This window comes from Lissotriton vulgaris, chromosome 11 (genome assembly GCF_964263255.1).
Source record: "Lissotriton vulgaris chromosome 11, aLisVul1.2, whole genome shotgun sequence".
NCBI classification, from domain to species: Eukaryota; Metazoa; Chordata; class Amphibia; order Caudata; family Salamandridae; genus Lissotriton; species Lissotriton vulgaris.
This window is the reverse complement of record NC_141699.1, coordinates 1,104,182,103-1,104,201,484: the sequence shown is the minus strand read 5'-3', so window position 1 is coordinate 1,104,201,484 and position 19,382 is coordinate 1,104,182,103. Positions and strand designations below refer to the sequence as shown.

Sequence of the window (19,382 nt, the reverse complement as noted above, 5' to 3'; positions counted from 1 at the left end):
TCCTCTAACCCATGTGACCAGCATGAACTACTGTAGTGCATAGTGAATAACTCATTTACCATTCCAAGAAGGCCATACATTGGGTCAATGCATGGCAGCCGGGCTGGAACTTTAAAACCGGTGGAGTGTGTTCACTACCCCTGGAAGTGAATGCTGGCTGCTATATTTAGCATTGTTATTGCCAGCATTTTCCGGCCATGTTTACAGGGCAGCATTTTTTGTGTATTCTTCTAATTTATCTTGCATATGCTGTTGAGTGTGTGTGTTTTATTGCAGTTGTGTCAGTGGGTGAATGAGAGACCGAGTCAGAAGATGGATGACTTATTGTGTGAGTGCGTGTATGATCGCTTACCGAGGGCCTTAACCAAACCGACACAAAAGGCACTTTCATTCATGAGCCAGGCCTATTGGCATTGCCAATTGTTGTACTGTATCATGTGTGTTTGGTATATCCAAGCCTTGCCAGTGGCGTGTTCTAGCGGCGCTGGCACCATGGACATATGTACTGGAGAAACATCACAATGCGTGAGTCAAGGTTCAACATGTGTGTTACACACAAGAAGAGGCGGTGCAGTGCCTTCTTGACCGGGCACCACACCCTAAGCACACTACTCAGCACTGCGTAGAGATTGTTGTAGTGTTACACAGAGGTGGTTGGTGGGCTGTGAGCGGTTTGTGGCTGGGTGGGACCAGGCTAGCCCAGATGATACCCCTTCGGGGTCGATTCTAGCGCTATACAAACAAATAAATAAAAAATAAAAAAACAGAGCCAATGGTCAGTGCCATGTGTATGGTCAGGGTCACTTCTAGCTGAGACGCTCGTTGAAGCAGAGCCTCACGCGCATTGGTGCAAACACTTACTTCCGCCTGGCCAGTCCCCGTCTGGTCCCGTGCCCGGGGTGGGCGTGGCATGCTTGCTTCTGATCCAATCGCCTTGGTCGCCGCCACAGAGTTGCTGCCAGTCACAGAAAGGCATCAGGTTATCGTTGAAGTCACACTTGGTGATGTACTCTGAGAAGAAAGAGCGGGGAGTCAATACCTGTGCAAAGGGTGCCAACCTGAGACTGCAAAAACAAGGCTCCATTATATACACAACCAAATACTAACTAAAAACGAACCCTGTACTCCTCACCGAAAGTGCTTTGACGCCTCTTTAGGGGTCTTACTACTATGATCTCTTAAATAACACTTTCTAGACTCTTCCCTCTTCCTTCATCCTTTTCAATCCAACGACAAGACTCGCACGTCCACCGCTCAAATGATCACATTTTTATTTTTCGCTATACTAACCCACTACTTAATTATTTTGGCTTCCAGAGTAGCGTTCTACTCGCCGAAAAGCACTTCAAAACCTCGTCAGGGGTAGTAAGCACTATAAAAATGGATTGTTTGTATGTATCATTTTTAGAACGTTGTTTTATGATATACTTATCATGTATTTCTTTTACAAAAGGTTTTCATAGCTTTTAAGACACCAGCTGTCGAAATAAAGCATAACTGACTGACTATATAAATACAATTACAAATATTTGATTAAGGTAAAAAATAGTGGGCTTGTTCATTTAAATTTTAAAAAGGAGATCGAAATATCAATTTAAGTATGAAACTAACATATGAATTGTGTTTTAGGCTGCAGATGATGCCTTGTTTTGTGAGTGTAGTTTATGTCTATTCTTTTTAACACTCCAGACACAAATTTAATATAAATGTCATGGCACGTGCGTGAGGCTAAGCGGTGCTTTACGAAACAAAGAGGTGCAAATAGTATCACAAGCAGTTTCTATTTTGTATGCCCTCTTTGAAGCGGTTAATTTGTAAAAAAAGAAGTGCCGGGGCTCTCGTCAGGAGGCTCTTGCACTGGCCGATTTCTCCTGATAGCGCTGCCTAAAACAGAACCATGAAAGTGTGGAGAGGGTGTGGCATAATGGTCAGTGCTGCTGACTTCGGAGCTGGGGAACCATATAAGAGTCTCGGCATCGGCTCAACATCCTGTGATTCTGGGCAAATATCTTAATCTCCCCGTACCTAAAATAAAAAAGTGTGTCCTTAACTGGAGCTCATGAAAAGCGCTGGTGTCGATGATTAAGTGCCGGTGCTGAACACCGGAATCCACCAGCTCAAATTAAGCACTGGCGAGAGAGAGTCTTGGGTGCAGAAAGCAAGGTTCCCTCAATGAAGCCTTGAAGACTCACCTGCGGTCGGGTCCCAGATGCTCTGTCCATCGCTACTGCTATTGTGTGTTGCCCTAAAGAGAGAAAAATAAAACATATGGTCAGTGGTGGATGTTGTGATGAGTAACACATGTGGCATTGAAAAGAACACAAGCATTAGATACAACTACACAAAGTAGACATGTACTTGTTCACTTGCACCCACAAGCCAACAGTTAAAATAATAATAATTAGAATGTTGCCTGTGTGGTAACTTTGTCATTCAGCCACACAGTTGTTGCCCAATGCTTTTTTCAAGCAAACTGCCAAACATTGAACCTCTGGACACTAATCTAGAGTGAAGACAAACTCTTAAACCAGCAGAGTAATTTATTACAAATTCACCTAGAGTCCCCCCTGAGACAGACTTAATACAGACTTAAGACAAACTTAAGACAGACTTAAGGCAAAATCCTAACTTTCCTCTTAGTAAATGCCTTCTGTGAATACCAAAATTAGTATGTTTCGGATTTTGTCTTAAATTAGTTCTGTGAATCGGGCCCTTAGAGAACACAGATGCAGCTTAGAAAGCATGGACCAGGATCAGTGAACTTAGAGAACACAGACAGAGCTTGGAGAACACAGACAGAGCTTGGAAAACACAGACAGAGCTTGGAGAACACAGACAGAGTTTACCTTACAGAACATTGACAGAATATTGGAGCTTTAGTGAACACAGAATTTACAGGGCTTAGAGAACACTAACAGGGTTTAAAATGACACAAACAGAGCCCAGAGAAGACAGACAGAGCTTGGAGAACACAGAGCTTAGAGAACACAGACAGAGCTTGGAGTACACAGAGCTTAGAGAATACAGACAGAGCTTAGAGAACACAGACAGAGCTTGGAGTACACAGAGCTTAGAGAACACAGACAGAGCTTGGAGTACACAGAGCTTAGAGAACACAGACAGAGCTTAGAGAACACAGACAGAGCTTGGAGTACACAGAGCTTAGAGAACACAGACAGAGCTTGGAGTACACAGAGCTTAGAGAACACAGACAGAGTTTACAGAACACAGACAGAGCTTGGAGTACACAGAGCTTAGAGAACACAGACAGAGCTTGGAGTACTCAGAGCTTAGAGAACACAGACAGAGCTTGGAGTACAGAGACAGAGCTTGGAGAACACCGAGCTTAGAGAACACAAACACAAATTTTAGAGTTTAGAGAACACTGACAAAACTTACAGAGCTTAGAAAACACAAACTGAGTTTAGAGAACTCAGAAAATCAATGCAGAGCTTAAAGAACACAGATTGTGCATATGGAACACAGGCAGGGATTAGTGAGTTTAGAGAACAAAGACAGAAATTAGATAGCTTTAAGACCACAGCCAGAGATAAGAGAGCTTAGCAAACACAGATAGAGCTTGGAGGGCACAGAATTTAGAGGACACAGAAAAAGCTTAGAGAATAAACAAGGAGCTTAGCTTAGAGATCACAGAGAACTTTTAGAACACATCCATAATTTACAGAGTTTAGAGAACACAGACTGAATGTGGATAGTTCAGATAATAGATACAGAGGATAGAGAAAGCTGACAGAGCTTAGAGAAGACATGCAGGGCTTAGTGAGTTTAGAGAACAAATAATTTAAAGAATTTAAAGAATACATGCAGAAGAGAGCTTAGAGGAAACAGACCGAGCTCTAGTCAAAGGTATTTGGGGAATGTATAAATGCAGACTTGTCAGGCGGAAGCAGCAGGGGTTCACCCTGCCGATGAAAGGCATCCCTGGGTTTTAGGCCTGGGTGGTAAATTCCGTTCCGCTCGTGGAATTTGTGGAATTTGGGTAATTTTGCGCACTGCTGAGAACACGGAATTGCCACAAATTCCTCAATCCACAGCTTTGCAGAATTTTTTGTGTGTTCGTGCTTTCAAAATGCGTGTTCGCAAAATATTTCTCCCTGAGCACGCAAGCAGCATTCGCACACAGAAAAAAAGCATCGCGAACGGGCGGAAAAAGCAATTACGCTTGTTCGATAAACTTTTGCCTGCTCGCTGACCTTTTTTACCATTTCGCGGAGCTTCGTGCAGTGCGACTACGCAAATTCCGCCCACCGTACTGCATCAATGTTGGTGGTCGGCGACCCAGCTGCTGATATGAACATAGACTGAGTTGCATATGGCTGGGTCTATAACTGGAATGGCATGGTCAGCAAAAAAACAATGGATCTAACCTAGATCTGTGACTGTTTGATTTGTTCAGCATGCCTTTCATCAATTTTTTTTTCATTTGTCACTCTAAGAAGTAAGGGTTTGCTCAGACCTTGGTCCTGTGCTCACTCTACTACCAGGTTCACGCTAGCCTGGCTGATGAGGGTGGATACCCTGAAACCAGTCCCAGGATGCTTGTTTCTGGACTGGGGAGGACCTGGCTTAGCAGTTCGGGCTGGACTGTCCCTATGGGGAGCTGTGTCAAGGAACTGGGTCAAGACTAATTTGCATATGACTAGGTCCAAACTGGAAGGGCGTGGTGATGGATGTAGGCCCAAACTCTGTACTGGGGGTGAATGTTTGACATTGTTCATTGTTCAGTCCATCAATTGTTCTCTTTGGATAGGAACTCTGAGAGCATCTACGTGTTGGGGTCCTTTGATGCCTTCTGGATCTTGAAGCATGTGACGCGTCACCCATGGGCATGTGGGAGTCCTGTTCCGAGCTTCCTAGATTGCGCCAGTGAGAACAAGTTCATGTTGATTATTGGGCAGCCGGGCTGGTGACACTGATGGAAGTGAAGGAAGTGCCTACGACAAACGCTACGGAGAAGAAGCACCGGAGCGTGCGAAGCTACGCAGCCACCTCACAGTTATTACTGCAGTCGCGTAAGAGATTGGCGATCAGTTAAAGATGATACCAGCAGATGCTCAAGGTTCAAGGTTCAAAGACACTTTATTCGGATAACGACGTATCCATAAAGGCACAGCAGCACAACAGGTTAACAATGTACAAATAAGAGAGTCATAATAAAATCCTTTAGTAACATACAGTATACAATAATCTTTCAGATTCGAGCAAAAATACATGAATAAATAATGTAAAAGATTGGACATCATCTGACGGGCTCGAACAGCAATACTCAAAAAAGTGCCTGTGCAAAAAAACAGCTCTTCGTCATCCGTGGTAAGTAACCTCAAGTAAGCATTTTCCAGACTAATGGGCATAAACTTTTAAAAATACGGGGTTAAAAGCCACTTCATATACTTTAAATAGTATTTACACAAGAACAAAAAGTGTAAAATACATTGGCCACTCTGGCCATCGCACGGGCAAGGTAATGATCAAGGCCCGAGTGGTGACCCAGGGGAAAACATTTAATAGTGCCTGCCCTTAGACGAAATAAAAGGCTCCTCTCCCAATGACTCATAGACAGGGTAAGGTAATCAGCCAGCGGGTGCACAGGATTTTCAGAGGCCATGTAGCTATGCACAAGGGGTTTTTGGGATTTATTTTCTACCCCAACTCTACCTGTCGTAGGGGTGCAGAGCTGGCTATGTTCTTGAGCAAGCATAACTGCACCAATGCTACCAGCAGATCCAGTGAGTTTGCTTATGTTACTTCCAGGAAGTTTTCAGCTTTTTTTATCTGACAAGGACCATGTGATCATCTGAATATACCATATGGTATGGCAGTTTTGTTTTACAGCAGTGAGATTTAGTCAGGGTAATTTGATGGAGATAACTTCACACCTAGGACTGACAGCAAACAGAGCATGAAGATATAGCTGCCCGTAGCCGGACAACCCTCGTTGCACATCAGACTTGTCAAGACTGAAGCTGCGTATTCAGTGCGTTGCGTAGATAACATCTACTAGTCTGTATAAGGCCCTCTTTGAGACAGCCGCTGAGGACCTCATCTTATTGAGCCCGTGAACATAAACATCTCCAGATGCAGGTAGGTCTACTGGAACCAGACCTCCAGATGACACACAACCCAGCAACAGGTCCTCAAGTGACCAGACTAGCTTAGGAGTTAGGAACACAAAGGGGTGCACGAGGTTAAATCGGGGTGGTTTCTCTTAGGGCCTTTCAAGGGTCATGAGCAGGCAACGCCAATGAAATTACATACAGCGTGCTCTACTGCAGCCATCCGCATGTGCACTGGTGCACACTGCCTCTGTCCTTACTCCAAGAGATTTATGAAGTTTGTGACTGCACACCCTAGTGAGGGTTTTGAAGTGTGGTAGCGTGCGTCTCTGTGCTCTCCCCAACGGCAGCAAGCACAGATCAGAGGTATGGTGGCAAGGCAGGGGCGGGTGGGAGTGAGGACGCGGGAGAAGCGGGTATTAAAAATTTTTTTTAAAATAACTTCTTGCCGCTTCCTCGCTGCGTCTCTCCTCCATAGTCCTCCCTTGCTGGCCTGAACAGGATGCACACCCAGGCTCCCAGTCAGCCAATCATAACGCTACCTTAGCAGCCTTGTGATTGGTCTGAGCGCCATGTTTCCACACCCAGACGCTGACTGGCAGCCTGGGCATGTTCTCCACGCAGGCTGTAATGCACCCTGCATGAACAACATGTGAACTGTGCAAGACTGTGGCAAGCAGTCCTTGCACCCTTAGGAGGGAGCTGCCTCTCCTCCCTCGCCCGCCCCTCGCGCAAAGCTGCAGAAGTCGGAGAAAATAAAATGAGTAATTATCATTTTATTTTCCCTTTATTTCACTACTAAAAAGCAGTGGGGCGACGCTCCTCCGTCTTAGCGGAATAACCCCAACTGGCTCTCCCCTCCCATGTTAGACTGATCAGAGTGGTCCTAGCTGGCATGCTGGGCCGGGTGGTCCTAACTGCTTTGTTGGAAGAGTGGTCCTTGTTACAATGACTTTGCTGATCTGGGTGGTCTTGATTGTTACTTTGGTTGGAGTGGTCCTGGCTGGAATGTAAAAGGTGGTCCTTGTTGATCAGGGTGGTTTTTGTTGTTACTTTGGCCAGGGTGCTCCTGGCTGGTATGCTCGACAGTGTGGCCTTGATTGTATGGTGGCCCAGTGGTCCTTCTTATTTTTTAATCAGGGTGGTCTTAGTTGTTACCTTATTCTGCTTGGTCCTGGCTGGCCTTCCTGGAAGGGTAGTCTTTGCTGTTGGTCAGGGTGGGTTTGTTGTTTGGTCGAGATGCTCCTGGCTGGTTTGCTCAACAGCGTGGTCTTAATTGGTACTTTGGACTGATGGGCTTTCTTACTATGTTAATCGTGGTTGTCTTGGTGGTTTCCTGGGTCTGATTGGCTCTGGTTGATGTGTCTTAACCAACCAGGTCAAGGGTGGGCATTGGTAAAAATGATTATCAATACGCAATTTGGAAGAGGTGTGTTTCGGGCATTGCTTCCATATTATGAATTAGTTATGTGTGTATTATTGGTTTACAATAGTGCTTCAGCTCCCAAACCATTGACCATTTACCGGCACACAAGTTAGGGTGGTAACTGATTCATAAAAGGGAGGAGGGGCCCCTTTGGGCAACTTCAGGGGCGACTGCAGTCTGCTCTCATTGAAGTATTTCAAAATGGATAGAACTATTTCCTAAAGCTTCCCTGTTTTCCTTAAGAGTCTCGGGCTTCTTAAAAAAAAACATTTTGAAATACTTTCCCAAGCAGGGCCACTGAAATTATGCAATTGTGGGACCTCTGCGATTTTTGCATAGTTATAGATTTGCCGCATTTGTCTCATAATCCAGTCATCAGCGCATTTTCTGTAGATTTTCACAAAAAAATTTGTTTCTAGCTCAGATGGTTAAAAAGTTACAAACAATGCAAGGGAATGTGTTGCTGCGCTATGGAAAGCCCTTTGCAAAGCCGGACTTGTCACCTTTCTGTTGCTTATTGCTAGATTTGGGTGTTAAATTGGTACTAATGAGGTGCAACCAATGCCCAGACAGTGTAACCAGGTTTAAAAATGATGAAATAATGAAGTAATACTATTCAAAATGTGCTGGATTAAGTTGTAGTTTGCCTTTTCCTGCTGCATAATTGACTCAACCCTGCCACATAATGTAGCCTTCTCCAGCCACATAATTCTAGTGGCCCTGACCCTAGGCCAGCACATCTGACGTGTAACGCTACTCAGGGTCCAGGGACGCTAGGACTAAAGGCTGTCACACTGGGATTACAGACATCTTGTGTTGGGGCCAGTGCCAAGGAAACTATCTACCTGTTGTTAATTTATGCACGAGCCAGGTGAACTTCCAACGACACATCACAAGAAGGCTGAACACATCCCCCTGCAGAGAGTGCTTGGACCCTCGTGTCACGGGTCCCAGATACGCCTCGAGGAAAAGGCTGCCATTTTTTACATGTACACTGGTTTCTTCCTAAAGTTGCCTTCACTCTCACACAATGACCTTTGCAACCATGACAGTGCGGATTAGTTTCTAGGAAACTATACTTGCTTACAAACAACTTCACATGAGCACTATCATGGTACCTTGACGCATCATGTACAAGGTTAAAACACACTTTGTGCAAAGGTGATTATTTGTTTCGTACTTATGGCGACAGAACTATCTATAAACAATGGCGGCCTGACCAAGATTTCGGCCCAAGGCAAGGATTCCTTGTGTTATACATAAACATCCGTTTCTGGGTGTTTACAGAGGAGCGCTTCACTGACATTGGTGAGGTCCTTACATGCTGGTGCTTCGGCCCAGCAGCCTGCTGATATCTCTATGAGGGTGTCCAGCACATGACCAGAACGGGGTCCTACATTCTTTCCCTTCGGGTAACAGGGGTTGTATCTTCCAGTATGGGGATTCTTGGCAGAACACACACACCCTAGAGACTTAGGTTAGGGGGCGCATAGTAGGACTATGTCAGATTTCTATATTGTTTTATGTGCTTGCATACACACATTGTTTCAGAACGATAGTGGAACTTTTCATTTTATTCACTGTCATGATACTTCCAATAACTTTCATCTGCTTCTGTCTATTGAACATTGCGGCACATATATTTTGTACAAGAATCACATTAGTTCAATGAAGATTGAAAATGCACCACGTGTATTCCTTGTATATTTTGCTGAGAGGAAGAGAGCACGAGTGACTGAGGGAAAAGCTTCTAGATCTGTTACCATGATTCCTGGGGATCAGGGTTGTCATGTTCAGTGATTGCCAGAACCATTTGCTACTCATGTAGGATTAGGGGGGCTTAAGGTAGCACTGTGAGCTAGCTGGCCTATAGGACGACATAGCCTCAAAGAAGTGCATGGAATCAGTCTGGCACCATCCCAGCGTTTATTCTGTCCACAAACGTGCAGTTCTTACCATAGAGTCCAAACTACATGACACTGGGATAGCCGGCGTTGAGGTCTCTCTGACCGTGGAATAGCCAGCTTTGAGACCTCTCTGACCCGGGGAAAGCCGGAAGTGAGGCATTCCTGATCCTGTGATAGACCGATATGAGACCTCTCTGACTCTGGGCTAACCAGCCCTGAGACCTCTCTGACCCTCGGAGAGCCCGTGGTGAGACCTTTCTTTCTCTAGGGAAAGCCAGGGGTGAGGCCTCGCTGACCCTGGAATAGTCAGCAGTGAAACCTCGCTGTCCCTAGGAATAGCAGAGGCGAGACCTCTCCGACCCTGGGATAGCCAGCACTGAGACCTCCCTGTCCCTATTCACATCCAGCGGTGAGGCCTCGCTCACCCTAGAATAGATAGTGGTGAGGCCTCGCTCACCCTAGGATAGATAGTGGTGAGGCCTCGCTGATCCAGGGATAGCCAGCGGTGGGCCCTTTCTGATCCTGGCTATCCCAGGGTCAGTGCTGAGACCTCTCTCTCCGGGATAGTCAGCGTTGAGGAATCGATGTCCCTGGGATAGCCATCACTGAGACCTCTCTGTCCTTAGTCACATTCAGCGGTGAGGCCTCGCTCACCCTAGGATAGATAGTGGTGAGGCCTTGCTCGCCCTAGGATAGACAGTGGTGAGGCCTTGCTCGCCCTAGGATAGACAGTGGTGAGGCCTCGCTCACACTAGGATAGATAGTGGTGAAGCCTTGCTCACCCTTGGATAGATAGTGGTGAGGCCTTGCTCGCCCTAGGATAGACAGTGGTGAGATCTCTCTGATCCTGGCTATCCCAGGGTCAGCGCTGAGACCTCTCTGACCTCTCTGTCCCTAGGGATAGCCAGCGTTGAGGAATCGCTGACCCTGGGATAGCCAGGGGTGAGACCTCTCTGTCCCTAGATATAGCCAGCACTGAGATGTCCCTACCGTTAGCCAGCGATGGGACCTCTCTTGTGGCTATCCCAGGGTCAGCGCTGAGACCTCTCTGTCCCTAGGGATAGCCAGCGCTGAGACATCTTGGCCCATAGAGATGGCCAGTGGTGAAATCTCTCTCTCCCTAGGAATAGCCAGAGGTGAGACCTCTCTTTCTTGCCTGTGCTGTGTATAGTCTTTATCGTTATGGTCCCTCAGAAGTTTAAAAGTTTTACGTCTTTGGCCTGGGTTGAAACATTTATATCTAAAACCATTTAACGTTATCGAAGCTTCCATGTGACGTCATGTGTAACATGACTGACATAAACCCTGACAGAGGTACTCATCAGCTGGGGAACTTGCAAACACACTACAGATCTTTTTGGTAATAGGAGCAGCTAAATACAGGGGAATATTTTCCATATTTTAACACCTGTTGTTTTGACATGTAATATATCACAGCTTCGGGCACAAGCTAAAGTGCACATTCCAACACAAAGCATGCATGTCTAAGGAGCAGGGGTGCATGTCTTGTAAATCTGGGAACCCCCCTCTCACACACCATTCTGCATGAAAGGGGCACATATTTACAAGACTATGAAAAGCCACAAAAAGTGGCTTTATGTGTCCTTGTGAACATGTTGTGGCGCATTGCACCACATCAGAAAAGGGAAACTCCAGCAAACGCAACGGTTCTGCAAGGGACCTCATAAATGAGGGCCAAAGTGCGCATACCCAAACTAAGAGAATGGATTTTCAGCCACAAAATGTGCGAGCGCAAGTGAAAAGGAGCTGTCCAAACACAAACAAACTGTCCTCTTCGCTGAGGTCCTGAGCTGTGGTTTTATCCATTGACCTCACCAACTCAGAAGGTGCCGCAGCAGCACAGAGGGAAAGAAAGGAGGGACAACATCAACGTGTTTCCATGAGGACCTTCCAGATCATGTGATTTTAGAGGTGCAATGTTATTCTTGATACAATACATTTTGGGTGTAATTGTTTTGGACAATGTTTGTTTGGGATGATTTTTCTAGTACGCGTGTAGCTTGTAAAAGTGCTTCATTCTACTCTCATGATGGTTTTACAGCAACCACTGAAGCTGAACTTGAATTGTTTGTGTGTCACAATAATAACACCCCTACCCAGCCTCATACAAGGTCCCCCATCCCTGGGACCAACAAGGAGAGTGGCACAACCCTCTCCCTGGTATTCACTGCTGTGGTGAATGTCCACTTACTAGGGGTTTGAAGCTGACCCTAGGGTGTCCTTCCTTAGTGATGCTTTCATTGGGAAATAGCAGTGGGTCACACCCGACATCAATCACCCATGTCTAAGTCCAGCCGTGTACACAATGATTTCCCTGAAGCTGCAGAATTATTCTTTCTTCCTGGGCAGAGGAGTTGGCCTCCTGTGATTCTGGGCAAATCACGTAATCTCCCCGTGCCAAATTAAAAATGAATGTGTCCTCATGTAATGCAACTGGTGCTCATGTAAAGCGCTCTGATACCAGATTCTGGTCAAGTTTGTGCTATATAAAACTCTGTAAAAAAAAACAAACAAACATGTAATGTTGTACAAGACGAGTTCTGCATAATTCTGCCATGGTAAAGTCAATGTGGTGATGGTGCTGGACATTCATGCCGCAGTCTGTGCTCCCAAGGACACCCCTGTGCTCAACGTGTGCCTTCTGTGGTTGTGTCACTTGTTATCTGTATGACGACATCGAGGCGACTTTACTGATCGCCTTCACCCCATGCCAAGAACATCTCTTCAGAGGGTCGCTTACACAACGTTGACTTTAATATCTGGTTGCTCACCGCTGCGCTGATGTGACGCGGAACCAGAGCGCAGACAGCAGACACCATGGAAGCAAGCCTTGGCCCTTCAGTAGGGGCCGGACTGTCCTCTTTCTGTAACCATATGCGGCGACGAGAGCCGACTAGGAGCCCGGCATCATGACACACTCCTATACCTTCAGCCCGGATCCCGTGCCAAGCATGAATGACTAGGTTTTATTTACATTTATGACACTGCCACAGATTAGCAATCTTCAATGCCCCGTAGATCATTTATTGCCACAAATCAGTGCAGGTTGATAAACCCATGAACCCAAGTACTGATTTCAGCATCTGCCCGTGGCAGGGACTTCCTGGTTCAATGTCAAGTCTTCACCGACGTCACCAAGGGCGGAATGATCCTTCTAGTCTCAAGTTGCTGTTTCGAAGGAAGTCGCAATTCCTAGAAACCTGCATTTTGTTTGGAGTTTTCTTACAGCAGGGAAGATCTAAGTGTAGGCAAAATCAGCTTTCTTCTGCCCATTGTTAAAGAAATCTACTTTCTAGGCAGAAAACTACACAAACTCTCTGGCAAAGCTATCAATCAATCCATCAGGATCGTGCCGCTATTCACCAGCGAGGGTGTGTGTAGGCGCTGGCAGCCACACTGCTTGGGAAGGGTCAGTTGAACAAGCAGGTCTTGAGTCCCCTTGTGAATCCCTGAGGGGGGTTTAGGTCCAGAGATGGAGGGGGGGGGCTGTTCCAGGGCTTTGCAGTGAGGTAGGAGAAGGAGCGTCCTCCACTGTTGCGTCAGCGGATGAGGAGGGTGTGAGCGAGGGACTGAGAGAGGGAGCACAGGGTTCTGTACGGTTGGTGGAATTTCAGGTGGAGGTTGATGTATTCTGGTCCTTGGTTGTGCAGGGCTTTGTAGGTATGAGTCTGAATCTTGTAATTGTGGGTGGGGGTCCGTGGAGTTTCCTCAGGTGAGAGGTGATGTGGGTTCATCTGGAGAGGTCGAGGAAGAGTCTAGCTGCTGGGGTCTGTATGGTCTGCATTCGTTTCAGGAGGTGTGCACAAGGCAGCACACATGCTAACAGCAAAAACGAGGAGGAATGAAGTATTTCTCCTCGTTTTGCCACCTTAAGACCAGGATTTTCCAGGTCTTAAGTTTGGCGCTGACACCTATTATCACCTCTCTTGATAATAGGTGGCAGCGTCGAAGTGAATGGGTGTTGCGGTGCAACGCCCACCGCAACACCCACAGCACCCCCTTTCATGCTAATTTTAGCATGTAAGGGGCCCTATTACCAAGGCAGCCATGTTATGTGGTTTAACGCTGCATTGGTAATAGGACGCTGTCGCTATCACCACCACAACGTCACAAAAAGTGACGTTGTGGTGGCAATAGGAGCTTAGTAATATGCCCCCATTCACTCTAATACTAGTGTCATGTTTCATCATTGGATTCATCCCTACTCCTAGAGGTCGGGTGGGCTCTACCATATTTCAGGGAGCACTTATGAAAAGGGGCATGAGGGCGTAACTTAAAAGATAAAATTCCTCACCAACTCCTAAAGTATCCTTTATTAAGGGAGTGGGAGGGAAGACTATAAGCACTATATGAGGGTATTTTTGGATGTGATGGTCCTATGACCCTAACCTAGACACCAACACGTGTCAGCCCTTCCTTGTGGCCTAAATAAGTCCTGGGCTTTCGTCAGGATGGGATGTAAAGAGCTTACTTCCCCCAGAGACTTGAGTGCATTAAAAGTGTGCAATTAGCATAGGGCACATTGAATACTCGTTTAGTAACAAGTCTAATACTTCCCACTGGTCTATGAAGAGGATTTTCCCCACATGAACAGGGCATCAGTTCGCAAGGAAGCACAGGGCGAGCCGGCCTTGTAGTCACACATTCGTCAAAGGTCCATCCCTGCCGCAACCTACTTGGTGATCTGCTACCCTGCTTGTCAGGAAAAATATACCGTGATACCCTGTGATCCTAGAGAGGGATCCGAAAACCTACCCTTGGTCCTGACGAAAGCCAATGACCCAAGAGGGCACAAGTATAGCTGAAACATGTTGACCAGCTGTTCTTTTTTTATATTTATAAGCGGGATTCCGTAAATTCTCCCAAAACATATCATGTACCTCTTTTAACCTTGCCACTATCTCTAGTAATCGCTAAATAAATTCAACAAGGGTTTGGGGATAGGAGGCAGTTTTAAGTATGTTACAGAAAGGATCCCACGAATGTCTCAGGCTTGAGAGACCTCTCCTCTTGGTGGAGGATAGACCCAATGATGTCACTTTCAGTCATAAGTACGACGGCGAAGAACTTACCACTGACTGAATATCACTGTTGAGAGTCCTACGAGAAACCCAGTTGTCGACCCTCAAGTCGCTCTTGTTCTCTTCCCCTCTCCACGATTTTGTATTGCATTGCAAGGGAGGCTGCGTGGAACGCCTTCTAGCGTCTTTTTACAATGAGCTATAAGAGGCGCCTTCGACGCGACACTGTTTCTTGGATGCGGCTTTACTCAAGACATTCTGTTTCCTGATGTGCAGAATAAACTTGGAATCTCCACTGTGAAACTGTTCTAAACTAATATCTCAGGCAGATCCGTGGAAGTCAATCAATCGTCAGATCAGTTCTGTGGCTTCAGAAGTTAGGTAACTTTCAGCAGGATACCCTTTGACCTGCCGACACCTGGCACTGGTGCAAATTCAAGGAATACTCATGGGCACGATTGGCACTGCTTGCACAATGTATGAAATAGAGCAAACTGACTTTTCTGCATCCCTTCCTTAACACAACTATTGTTACCCTAAGCAAACATGCTGAAACAGATTGAGGAAAACGATATATATATATATATATATATATATATATATATATATATATATATATATATATATATATATATATATATATATATATATATATATATATATATATATATATATATATATATATTATTTAGATTGTTTTGGTTCAGCTCCGAATAAAACCTGTGCCTGAAGTAAGTTATTGGATCTGCGTGATTTCCTGGGTCGCTGCGGTCGGAGCCTGGGAGGTTACACTTGCTGGATATATATATGTATATATATATATATATATATATATATATATATATATATATATATATATATATATATATATATATATATATATATATATATATATTGCTTCAGATTATAACAAGGAAATCAAAGTCCACCAATAAAAATTGCTTTTTAAAAAAAAAAAAAGCAAAATCATTTTACACTATTGTTGCCACTTATGGAATGACCAATGAACGCGTTGTGTTTTCCATTAACATAGCCTCATTTCTCGCATAATATCTGATATATGGACAACATGCATTTCTCTCCTTCTTATCCTGTAAACACAGCAGCAATGGTGAAATCACAAGTAAAATACTGGTGCAAACGGAGGCCGGTTTTGAAATCTCACTTTTGGTCTCACCGCCCAGGAGTCGCTAATGGACCACACCTTATCAGACACACTTGATTGTTTTCTGACAGAAAAGTGAAAAGATAGTATCTGGCAAATCAAATACACGACTTTTAATTATTTCAGTGCTTTTCTTAGAGAGTTTGGGCTCACCCTGTGTCAGTGAAGCCGCTTTCTGGTGTCACAGTGGATCTGCTATAAAGTTACAGGGGACTTCTGACGTCACGGCTGACCTGTTGTAAACTCTTCCACCACAGCAGGAATTGCATCTTTATTACAGGTGACTTGTGATGTCAGAACTGACTTGTTACAAAATGCCACACTAGAGCAGTAGCAATCAACCATAAACTTGAATCGATTTGGCAAGCAAATCATAAAAGCACATGAATGACAGTCCTTTCAATATGGAGCAAAAATACATAATTTAGGTAAAATACTCAAGATCATTAAAAGTTTGATAAATTCTATAAAACCATGGGGAATAAAAACAAGATGAGAAACAAAATAGCAACTCAATAGAATCATTCAAATCTACATTTCTTGGCAAATCTGCCACAGCCTCAACAGAATCCATTTCCCTCCTGCGAGAAAGATAAGTGCGTTTGCAAAAGGAAGGAAGAAAAAGCTCTTTAGCGTGCGCTATGATTTGATGCACTCAGTTATTCATATTGTTTTCTTAATATGAGGGCCCCTCTTACAAAATTAAAGACCACAACACAAATATCAAAGGGTCTGTAAATGACTAAAACCTTCTCTATAAGAACAAGGACGGCGCGGCCTCACTGTCGGAAGCAAACATTTGGATCTCAAATTTTTGTACAACGCACAAAACAAAGTGCAGGGTAGATTGTTTTGCCACAATATTACATGGGCAGGGTGGAAGGTAGTCATGACAACCACTTTGATTGGGGAAGGCTACCAAAAACTGCAACATACTTAAGCCGAACCTGGTTAGATACAATCTGTGTTGAGGTTCCAGAAAAAGATACAAGTAGGGTTGCATCTGCTTGGTGGAAAAACTGTCATTGGCCAGCTCGAGATCCTTCACAGGTTTATTTGCCGTTTGTTGTGACGTGCACTGTACCTTGAACCCTATAAGGACTTCACTTTTTAAGAGACTTTGCGTGAAAACTGAGAAGCGATATTTCGGGGGTCATTGAAGAATTCTATTGCATCCAATTTGCTGAAAGCACATTTCAGATAACCGAGCCAGGGGATGCTCTCGGTGTTGGCCAAGGAAAGACAATCTATGATACTGGATCTTGAAAAATTCAGCTTCGGTGTGCGACAGATTTTCACCCATAATAACAAAGGGGCAAGTCCAATGCGCTCCGTTATATACCCAAGGCCCAGTTCCAAGATGAAAAAAGATATTGAGGCACTCTTATGGACCGTGGAAAGCTCTCTAATACGATTATTTACCACTACTTGGCGTTTCTACAATTGCTGAAACCCCACACTCCAGCGACATAAGTAGCGATTGAGAGGCATTTAGTTTTGTGAAGAGGGATCATTTCTTTAATAGGCTTGTGACCACATTTTGCTGCAAAACTAAACAGTGCCTCGTGGCTCTAGACCTTTGCGGCGCCTTAAGGCTCAGCAGGGGGTCCCGTGAAAACTGGGTGTTGAAAAGAGTCCCCAGGTAAAAACAATTCAGAGCTTTCTGGAACTGATTGCCTTGTATGGTGAAGGATCTCAACTTTGTTGAGATGGGGCCGCACACTATAGCAAACAACTTTTTGTGGTTCATTGTTAAGTCTAGAGAATACATAAAGCCTATCTTGGCATTTATGGATCCCTCAAGGCTCATGTCTGTCCTTGCCAGAAGGACGGCGTCATCGGCATAAAGCAGTGTTGTGACAACGCACTGGCCGATTTTTGGGCAGTCCAGACCCTTCTTCAATAGATGGACCTCTTAATCACTTGTATCCACGAGATCGAGAGCACTACATTAATGTCCTATTACAGGTCTCTTGTGATGTCACAACTGAGCACAACTGACCTGTAACAAATCACCATAAAGTGTAGCGTTAGAGCAGAGATGTTTCGTTTTCTTGCAGGTGACTTGAAAGGTGTTATAAAGTGTCACAAACAGTCACAGCAGAACCGTAGATTCATGTCTTATTACAGGTCAATTGTGATATCACAAGTGACCTGTTACAAAGTGTCACTGCAGGGCAGAGATGTCATATCTTATTACAGGTAATTACTGATTTCCCAATTGACTTGGTGCAAAGTGTCACAAAGTGTCACAGCAGAGCAGAAAGTTGTTTCTAATTACAGATGCTTGTGATATTACAGCTGATCTGATACAAAGTGTAACAAAGTGTCACAGCAGGGCAGAAAGTTGTTTCTAATTACAGATGCTTGTGATATTACAGCTGATCTGATACAAAGTGTAACAAAGTGTCACAGCAGGGCAGAAAGTTATTTCTAATTACAGATGCTTGTGATATTACAGCTGATCTGATACAAAGTGTAACAAAGTGTCACAGCAGGGCAGAAAGTTGTTTCTAATTACAGATGCTTGTGATATTACAGCTGATCTGATACAAAGTGTAACAAAGTGTCACAGCAGGGCAGAAAGTTGTTTCTAATTACAGATGCTTGTGATATCACAACTGATATGATACAAAGTGTCACAAAGTGTCACAGCAGAGCAGAAATGTCGTTTCTAATTACAGGTGACTTGTGATATCACAACTGACAACAGCCTCCCCACGCACATCCGGACCATCACCTCACTTCCGGAATTCCGAATGTCCCTCAAGACCCTGCTGTTCGCATGAGTCTCCAGGCCTGCAAGCGCCCAGACATCCTATCGGGTGATTAGCAGCGCTTTACAAATCCTAATAGTTATTGATTTGTCCGTCACAAAGTGTCACATCACAGCAGATACATCGTCCGTAGTTACAGGTGACTTGTGATGTCACAACTGGTCTATTACAAACTATTACAACACAAGTGACCGCGTGCTCTTCTTACAGGTGACTTATCATCTCCCAGCCATCTGTAATCGCCAGGGGCAAAAACGGGGCAACCAACTTGCACGATCGTTGGTTCTTGTGCAGTGAGCAATGAAGGGAACAGTATTTGCTCCAAATCAAAGATTGGGAGTATGGCAAAACACGGAGCAAACCGATGGCCCTGTTTGCTATTAGACACAAGTGTCCTTCCTGGTCGGTTTGCAACAAAAGTGTTATGCATATTTAGAAAATCCTCCATAATCCATTTGCTCTACATTTCCTCAATAAGTTGCTCTAATAGCGGCAAAAAAGAGCAAGCTGCATGCCCCCTGTTTCTGCCCTAGTGCAGGGATTCTGCCTGAGGTCACAAGAGGCGTCAGTCGGTGACTTACCCGTCAGAGACGAGGATCAGAGGGCTCAGGAGAGCCAGCAGCAGCCCCGGGCGCCCCATGCTGCAGGAGTGAGCGCTGCCTGTCACTCGGGTGTCATGCTGGCAGAACCATCACCCTGGGGAGAGGGAGGGAGAGTGAGAGGCCTCGCGCCTCCTTTCTACCCTACCACTGCGGGGTGGAGGCCTCACCCCAGCCCCGCCCCGCCGCCCTGTAATGTGTCAGCTATTATCCAGCGGTTGTAAAGTGTCGGCAGCTGCTTCATAGCACCTTGAATCAGGGACGTCACGAACCTGCAGGGAGCCCGTCCCTGCGCGGGCCAGCGTGAGGTCAAAGGCAGGGTGAAGCAAGCACTGGTAAAGCCAACAGCTCTCGCTGCACTGGAAAGTGAGAGTGCTTCTTGGAAAGTTTGT

At 45.2% G+C, this 19,382-nt stretch overlaps 1 protein-coding gene across 1 annotated transcript in view; it reads right to left on the bottom strand.

Moving 5' to 3' along the window:
• Window positions 1-19,108, bottom strand: part of LOC147684240 (uncharacterized) — a 270,590-nt gene extending 251,482 nt beyond the window's left edge. The window contains exons 1-3 of the mRNA XM_086944641.1: window positions 18,973-19,108; window positions 2,193-2,245; window positions 862-1,011 (exon numbers count right to left, since the gene is read on the bottom strand). Coding sequence (XP_086800767.1) covers window positions 862-1,011; window positions 2,193-2,245; window positions 18,973-19,031 — 262 coding nt within the window. The 5' untranslated portion in view covers window positions 19,032-19,108. The remainder of the gene's footprint in view (window positions 1-861; window positions 1,012-2,192; window positions 2,246-18,972) is intronic.
• Window positions 19,109-19,382: the final 274 nt, after the last annotated feature.